This window comes from Coptis chinensis, chromosome 4 (assembly GCF_015680905.1).
Source record: "Coptis chinensis isolate HL-2020 chromosome 4, ASM1568090v1, whole genome shotgun sequence".
NCBI classification, from domain to species: Eukaryota; Viridiplantae; Streptophyta; class Magnoliopsida; order Ranunculales; family Ranunculaceae; genus Coptis; species Coptis chinensis.
The window spans coordinates 18,096,120-18,105,293 of NC_141459.1; the positions used below are offsets into that span (position 1 = coordinate 18,096,120).

Below are 9,174 nucleotides of genomic sequence, written 5' to 3' on the forward strand. Positions count from 1 at the left end.
CTATAGTTCGGAATTTCAGAATTCCGACAAATTCAAAAACTGAAATTCATTAAATTTCGACCATTGTTATATTCAGATGATTTCGGAATTTCGGATATTTCAACTCTATATTCGGAATTCCGTTTTTTTTGAAAAACCGAAATTCCAGGCAGAATTCCGGAGTTTCGTTCGGAATCACGAACTATGGCTAGATCGCTAATATATGATGTATGTTTTAGTTTGAACAATATTAGTTTTTTTGGGCTAACCCACCCCATAACTATGTAAGATGACGCACATGGAGTTATCTATGTAAGATGAATTATTTCTAATGGAGGTAGGGTCGGCCTAACCCCATAACTTTGTTAAAAAAAATAGAAAAATATTGGTTTTTCCAAGCTAATGTGTGTATGCCCTATAGTTTGAAGAGATTTATTGCAGTGTAAAAAGTGAAAGTGAGAAAAAGAAAATTAAAGTAATTTGATCGAGGGTATAATAGGTTATTCAGGTGTTTGACTTTGTTATTAGCTCTTAGTGTGATAGATGTTCAAACTAGAGAACTGAGATGGGTAACAAGAATAAAACCAAGTGTCCCAGTGTCAAAACTTAACTGGAGTTGTTTGTGATGGTGTTCACCTGCAAAATTACCATAGACCCGTAAAATAGTTTTCTTTTATAATAATAAATACATTTCAATCAACAAAATCTTTCATTATTACTTCAAATAATTACTGAAGACAAAATGATACATATTATAATTTTCTTTACTATAATTAGTAATATTTCATGTTAGTAAGTAAATTTGGATGTTAGCTTATATTATAAATTTTACATAACATTTCAAATTTTAAAGGGCAATAGTTATATATCACTAAAGAAACACTAACACATATTATATGTTTTATATCACGAAGAACTTTGAAAGTGGATGAATATGGTTCTAGAGGTTTAATTATTCATGCAACCGTTGTAGATGAGTAGTTCTATTTTTTAAAAGATTATTGTACAACTCAATTTAATTAGTGTGAGAATTTTTGCACTCTAAATATAATCACAATAGTGTAAATAAAAATTTAAGAAAAAGACACCTAATTCTTTTACTAGAAGTCTAGAATGTTAGATGGTAATGAACTTATGCCGCTACACGCAGACAATCATTTTGACAATATCCAAAAAATAATTACTATATAGGAATTTATTATGACAGAATGCAAATGACATATAGTTTTCCTAAATAGTTGAACAAATTAATTATTTTAAAAAATAAAAAAAATTGGGTAAGTGATTAAATTTCTCGTCAACTATAAACACGTGGAAGTAAATTATGATAAAACTCAAAAATTATGAAAAAAAATCTGAATAATAATAGCAATAATTTAAATTAAATTTCTCATTAACTGCAAACACATGGAATTAACTTACAATACAATTAGCAAATTATGAACAAAAAATGTTAATAATAATTAAAATAATTGAATTAATGTTGGTGTTGATGATGAGGACACTATCTACTTCGGTTAACGATATGATTGAGGTGAAAATAAGTTGGAACAAGTAGTAGTTATGTAAAAAAAAACTTGGATGCTACCTAGACACAACTTTGAAGATATAATAATTGCTAATAGTAGCGAAAAGATAGGCTAATGATATCTTTATCAAGGTTTAACAAGTGAAATGAAGTATTGTTGTTCATGTGTGTTGAAACGCTAGAGATGAATGAATTGAATTGCAAAGTTAGTTCTCTAAAAAAAATAAATTATTTAATTTTAAGTAATAACTGTTTATTTGTAAATTCATTTTGGTTTGTTAGACTGTTGCCAAGTTATGTTTTCTTGCTTTAAGTCCGCCTTAACAAAAAGAATCTACATTAACTTGTCCTTAATGTTTCCTCTATTATAAAGTGCCACCCCTATGCCCATTTCTGGCCAAACACATTGTTTCCACCCCCTATTCTTCACAGGCAATAGAAAAGCTTCGTCGAGCCTCGTGTTTTTTGTTTCAGGTAATTCTTATTTTTAATTTGCTTTCAATTTTAAAATTTTCTTCCATCTTAATATATCTCACAGTAGAATGAGACATCTAATTAAGTATATATTTTTCCTTGAAATATTTCCGCTTAATCAATTGCATGTTTATACAACTAAACAATAGATGTTTGACTAAAACTTTTAATTTTGTAGCTTTTATGTATGTATTTATTTATTTTGATGTTTTATCTAAGGTCGAATTTGAAGGTTATTTGAGATAAATTTCTTCTTTATATTTTCAATCCAAGACTAGGAATCACTTTTTTTGCATGGATAGAGTTGCTTGACCACCTATAACAACAGAGTAACAACAAACTAAATTATCAAACAACCACTTCTTGTTTTTTCTTCTATTGAAGTTATGTTGTTGTACACCTAGAAGTATAAAATTATCTATTTACATGGTCTACTTTCTATGTCATTAAGCAATTTTAGGGGAAGTTGGACATGTATTAGATTCTTATACGGGATTTCCATTAATTATCAATCACCACAAAATTATTTTATGAACAAAATAAGAAAAAATTAGATCGATTCAAGGGATTTGGTTTTCTTATTAGGATGTTTGTCAACCAAATCTTACATACCGATACAATCAAAGCCCACAGTTAAAATTAGTTTTGCTCAATTCTAACTATATAACATCATTTTGCTATCTCCAAAGCATTGCATGCACTCAATGATCTTTTGACTTGGTATTAATAATGGAGGCACCAAATCTAACTCACCAATACAAACAAAACCCTTAAATTAGTTTTATTAGGGCATCACCAATGGGACCTTGATATGGCCCTGTATCTTCAAATTTAAGAGAACAATACATAAATGGGCTTCCAATGCAGCCTCTATATTGGCCCCTATAATTACCATCCTTTAAAACTATCTCTATTTCTATCACATTTATAGAGGTCCCGGTCCGTTTCGCGAGATAACACCAAAATGGGTCATAATAATTTCAGTTGAGTGGTACCAGCAAAGTTGGTCAAAATTGCTTATATATTGGGAAATATCCCAGGTTCGAAACCCCACCCGAACAAGTTGTCTGTTTTTTAAACTTTTTGTACCAAATTTAAAAAGAAAAATAAATCACAATGAAATGTTACAAATGGGACTCGAACCCAGAACCTACGGGTCTTGGGCTATCTACACTTCCACCATGCCAATTTCACAAGAATTGAAAGTTAATACAAGATTTAAAATTAATTTTAAAGGTTAGCATTGTAGGACACAAAATATAAGGGTCCTCTATGTCCCTTCTCTCCTCTATACATATCTTCAAAACGCTGATGTGGCCCTCTATTATGAGGGCCTGCATTGGTGATGCCCTTAGTTCCGTTCTAAAAAGATTTTGCTAAATTTGCAACATAAACCGACTGAGTAGAGATTTTGCTTGTGTTGGTGCGCTATATATATTGCATTTGTTTTGTTTGACCGGGTTAACAGTAGACAAATCGACGGTTTAAAACAATGCATGTATTTTTATTTATAATAGTCTCAATCTCGATTTCTTATCATTTCATTCGATTGACAAATGATAATGAAATGTCTGCAAAAAATCATCATTTGATTCGATTGACAAATGAAAATGAAAAGTAAAAAAAAAGTGATGTTTTATCGTGGGAAAATGTCCAATTAAATATACCGAAGTATCAGCTATTAGCATAGCCTGGATGCCCATGACACATTAGTGATATATTTGATTTTTAGTTTTTCTCTTTTTTTTTCCAAAATATTGACGATCAAGTAGTAAATATAACTAATATTATAATAGTTGGAAGAAATAATTGCTGGCAATTAGTTTTCTCTGCTTTAAACTATTTGGTTTTAGGTCATATCTTATCTCATTATATTTTTGTTTTTTCTAATGGCCAGTAGCAGATTCCTAATGGATCAAAAGCGGACCAACAATGGATTTCTTAAGGTATATATAGATATTATTGTTGTGTTCCTCACGTCCCTCTTTGGTGTGAAAAATTGGGCCCTTAGTTTGTTTTTTGTTTTTTGTTTTGGTTTAACTCACACTATAAACTTATAACGTTGGTTTAAAAATATGTATTTTGTGGTTATAGTTACAACCTTCCAAAAATAGAAAATAAAAATAAACAAAAAGAAGAAGGAAAAATGAAAATATAAGTTTGTTGTGGAATAATCGTTTGTCCTTTGGCCCAATCTTTGGACGACCCAAACAGTTGGATGGTTTATGTTTCGTTCGATCTATGATCTATGGACCATACATTACAAAATATGAAGATTCATTTTTGGATAGTAGTGTAACTTGTGAAAACATGTATTTACATATGAAAGTTTAAATTTACATAATAGTATTGAAAATTGGTCAAACCTATAAACTGACATAATCTATTAAAATTTCGTTTCATATAGTTATTTTTTGGGACCCCTTATTTTTTAGACTAGACAAATTGTGTACAATGGCATTGACATAACCTATTAAAATTTATCTTTACATAGTAGTATAACACGTGAATAGTTTATTTTACATATGAAAATTTATATTTACATCGTAGTTTAACATATAAAAATTCATTTTTACACATGAATATTTATTTTTACTTAATAGTTTAACCTATTTAAACTTACTTTCACATGTTATTTATCTTTGATGTTTCCAATTTTTATTTTGTATATCTTTCGTGCTCTTCCCATTGAAAATATTCTAAAGCGGCAGTGTCACTAAGAATCATGAAGAAAAACTTCAACTAACAAAGAATCGAAAAAATGGTGATATATAACTTGAGAAAATTTAAATCCAGATTCAAAATCCTCTTGATTTAAGAGATTCAACACTTCATATCTCAAATGCACAAATTTAAAATTCAATTCGATTTCAAAGAGAAAAAGAAAACAACGCTCAACTTAACTTTTCTAAGGAAAGATTGGTTGGCTGTTACAGGCGACGAGTTCTATAAAATTATTTAGCCCGTTCCTTCTTTTATAACGGGCCTGTTGACTAGGGCTTCTGCCCCATTTATAAAATTCCAGTGTATCACACATACTCTCATCAGTCCACTGGAATTTTTCTCTGTTTTTCTTTCCTTCTTTTTGTCAATAAAAAAAATATATGCTCCTATTAGTTATTTGTGCATCACTTAAGGGCGAACTAACTGTACATCCTTGTTTATTTGTTAGCAAAATGGTTTGAAACCTGCTAACAAGCAGAATGCTGCGAGTCCCCCACACCGTCCTCAATGTAATTGGACAAGACTACGTCGATCTGAACCTAGGTAAAGTCGGACTTGTTCTCTTCAAACTACGTCCATGTACTAATAATTGGGCATTAGATTCTGACATATTATTCACACAATCTTGAATTTACATTTTGGCAGAAATATTGTTGTATTATCCCTAATTATTTGTTTTGTTTCATTAATGATACAAGCCTTCGTGTTTATGATCCACTCTGGAAGACTTTAGGTCGTGATGTGGACCCTTTTCTCCGTTCATTCAAAAACTACCTCGCCACTACTGCAAATAACGTTGACACCTCTGGAATTGCAAATAATACTCAAAAAATGTTATCTGACAATATTAATGAGGTAAAAATAATTAGTCCAATTTCATATATTAAATTATAGAGCTCAATATTGCCGATTATTATTGTTAAAGTAGGGTGAGGCCCAAGCATATTGTTCAGAAAATTAAATCTCAAACATTCAGTATTTGGCAATTGTATTCCATCGAAAAGAATAACAATTGCATGAAGTAACAATTGATGCACACCTTTCATATATTTTGCTTCAAGTGTTACTCCCTTTTGATATTCATCATATTGGACGGGCTGAAGAACTGAACAGGATTTGATGTAATATTCAGCACAAGATCACATTGCTTCTGTAACTTTGTTAGCATATTTTATTAGATGCTAATTCGTATTCTTACATTCGTCTTGCCAGGTTACTGTTGGCAGTGGTTTTGCGAGGAATTCTGGGATTGAGGGCACTTCAGATGCAAACAGCTTTTTCTCTCCAGACATCTCCTGCGTTGAGGAATTCCATAAGAGTGAGAGCTCATCCCCCAATTAGTTCTTTTCGTTGTCAGTCTTAAGAGTCCAAAACTTGGTCGTGAATAAGTGGAGGATACAATCCTTATTAACTTTTATGATTTTGATTACTCTTAAACTTCTTGTTCTTATTTCAGTCTTATCTGTTGTCTCTTTGTTGCAAGCAAGTGGTGTAGTATAAAAATGGCGATATATGTGCCTGAATTTTATATTATAAAGGAAAAACAAGAATGGGGAGCTGTCTGGGATCCAAACTCTTTTTGTTTCAGAACAATGCTATGGGCAGTATATGTTAATGTATGGGGTTTCATTCCATCATTGGGACAAAGAATAAAAAAATTGACCAATTTACAGAGCAATGGAGTTAGATCAGTGGCCCTTTGTTGCACCACAGCCCATTATTGATGAAGGCAGCTTGCCAACTTTCTCCACTCCTTCTGCAAACACTACGCCCATACCCATGTAGAAATGAGCTTCTATGTGGCAATGGAAGGCCCAGACACCAGGATTATCAGCTACAAATCTCAAAGCAGTCCATCCAAAAGGATGAACTGCAACCGTGTTCTTCATAATTGGATTTACTAGATTGTATTTCTTCGGATCATTAATTGGATCAAACTTCCCTATACCGTAGCCCAACACCCAGAAGTCGTGCCCATGAAGATGCCAGGGATGTGTCTCACTGTTATTAATATTCATTGTGTTTGCGTTCTGTAGGATGATGTCGACTGTAGAATTGAACTTTAACCTGTAGATTGAGTTGCTAGACGTAGCATTTACGTTCTTTTGTACCTGGTAGATGTCATAATTTGCTGCATCATAATTCTCTGGAGGTGGTTTTTGATCAAAGGAATGGCCTAAGTTCTCCTTGAGGGCAACTAAGTACGGGGTGTGCGGGAGAGTGAATGATACATTATTAACGGCCCACCGACGATAGCCATTTATCTCATTTTGAGTGTTGAGGAGAGTAATTACTCTGTCTGAAGTTACGGGAGGAGGAAGAATGTAGCCTTGGCGTGCCTTAATGGCGTTACTTTGTGCCAAACGGTAACCAGTGTCATTCCATAAAGGCCCAGTTGGTGGAGTTGTTGGAGGAGATTTTTTAGGATGATTTGGATAGTAATTGAATATAGCCAGACCAGTAGGAGGATGAAGTGGGCGACTAACCACATTGGATGCAGCCCAGTAATTTCTTGAAGGGTCTTGATCGGCTTTTACTATAACAGAGTATGTCTCACCAGAGTAAATATTAATGTTTTTAATGACAAATGGCTCGACGTTATGCCCATCTGCTTCAACCACTGTCATGTTGTGGCCCTGTAAACGTAGTACAACCTCTTCTTAGTAATAAATTCTAACAGTAGGAAGTAGTGATTGCCACATACTTTATCCAAAACATATGGAGGTGATAAAGGAAGTATAGAATTTACCTCTATTTCGAAATTAAGTGCTGATAGGGAGGTCAGGCTAGAAATTCTCAAACGATAAGTCTTTCCAGGTACAACTGTTATTACATAAGGTGAACATTCAGGATTCGACATGTTACAAGCCCCAGCTTCTAAGTTTGGAGTACTCAGAATAGAGCAGTTGAAGCTCCCTCTTCCTTGTATTAGAAGTGACTGAAAAGTATTACAAAGACCAGTCAATTAGTTAGGTACCGAAAAAGAAGACGAGTCAATTATATGGACAATTCTTTGAATTGGAGAGGAAGAGTTGTCATTTACCTGAGGCTCTCCAACCCATTGAAATGGTCGAGAAGAAAGCCGAGCTACTTGCTCATAAGTGCTTCTGTGGTACCAATCATTCAGTATTATGCTTCGGTCTTCGTCGTAAGCGAAAGGCTCTTTAACTCCTTTACGAACCGAAACTCGTATGGAGCCATATAGACCAGCTTCCCTTTGCATGCCATAATGTGCATGGTATAAATAAGTCCCAGGCTGCATAGTTTTCCATCGCGCTCAATGTTAGATTTTACTTGAATTTAATTATTGACCAGAGTAAGTCATATTGCTATTGATCAGTTAAACTGATAAAAATCAATATTATACTACCTATTAATCAAAGAGGCGGTTTGGCGCAAGTTTTCACACTGAACAGAATAATGTTCTATATTTGCTATTGATCCATTGAACTATAACTAAATCAAAGAAGAGTCGGTTGGATGCAAGTTGTTCACATGAAATAAAATAGTACTTTTCTTTTATTAGAACAAGTTGCTATTGATCCATTGAACTATAACTAAATCAAAGAAGAGTCGATTGGATGCAAGTTGTTCACATGAAATAAAATAATACTTTTCTTTTATTAGAACATACAATATCCTACATTTTGTGCTAATTTCTCGATTAAACGACTTACGTACAGAATGGATAAAGAACAGAGAACTTACCCTGTCAACAACAAATTTGTAGGTGAATGTGTCTCCAGCCAGAATAGGACATTGGCTAACTCCTTCGGTTCCATCACTCCACGGGGTACCAATCTGCGAATAATTCCAACAAAAAGTATTAAAACGAATAGTGTAAAGAAAGAAGGGTTACCTAGTACATTCCAAAATAATATATATCATATGTACCTGTCGAATGCCATGCCAATGGATAGCGACATTTTCGGTAAGTAGACTGTTCTTGAGCTCAACGACGATGGTATCACCTTGTTCTGCTAAGATTGTTGGTCCGGGAGTTCTTCCATTGATTGCTATAACCAGCTTCTTGTAGCAATCAGGTGACTTATATTCGTACTTAACTTCCCATTTGTAATGACGGATTCTGGCTTCAACATGAGATGCAAATAGAGAAGCTATGAAACACAAGACAAACAAGAGAACAGGAACTTTGATGAGACTCATTTCTTGCAAGCAATGGGTTCTGTTCACTTTGTTGTTTAGATAGAAAATAAACCCAATGAAAAGTTTATTTATAGTGTGGTAGCCGTGTAGGGTATTGTAAAGAGGGTATTGTAGCCGGCGGTATTTACCCCCGACTGATGGGATTGGCACCCTTTGACTAATTCCAAAGTATTGACCACTCCTCTATTAATCATATAAACTGCTATACACCCCTCATTTTTTTTATCAAACAAGTACCCATCTTTTAAGTTCAATCAAATATAGTTTTTTACGCATAAAAATAATCAAACAAAAAAAATACA

At 33.3% G+C, this 9,174-nt stretch overlaps 2 protein-coding genes across 2 annotated transcripts; one reads left to right on the plus strand and one right to left on the minus strand.

Annotated features, from left to right (window-relative positions):
- The first annotated feature begins 1,877 nt into the window (after positions 1 to 1,877).
- Positions 1,878 to 7,267, plus strand: LOC147502315 (uncharacterized). The gene is made up of 5 exons (XM_086607173.1): positions 1,878 to 1,981; positions 3,879 to 3,927; positions 5,154 to 5,248; positions 5,404 to 5,560; positions 5,918 to 7,267. Exons 2-5 carry the CDS (start codon positions 3,892 to 3,894, stop codon positions 6,044 to 6,046), a joined length of 417 nt encoding a protein of 138 aa, XP_086463299.1. The 5' UTR covers positions 1,878 to 1,981; positions 3,879 to 3,891; the 3' UTR covers positions 6,047 to 7,267.
- Positions 6,198 to 8,924, minus strand: LOC147502316 (L-ascorbate oxidase-like). Its single transcript, XM_086607172.1, has 5 exons — positions 8,600 to 8,924; positions 8,414 to 8,506; positions 7,749 to 7,961; positions 7,455 to 7,643; positions 6,198 to 7,341 (listed from the first exon to the last, which is right to left on the minus strand). The coding sequence occupies exons 1-5, from the start codon at positions 8,870 to 8,872 to the stop codon at positions 6,394 to 6,396; spliced, it is 1,716 nt and encodes a 571-aa protein (XP_086463298.1). The 5' UTR covers positions 8,873 to 8,924; the 3' UTR covers positions 6,198 to 6,393.
- Between the last annotated feature and the right edge of the window lie 250 nt (positions 8,925 to 9,174).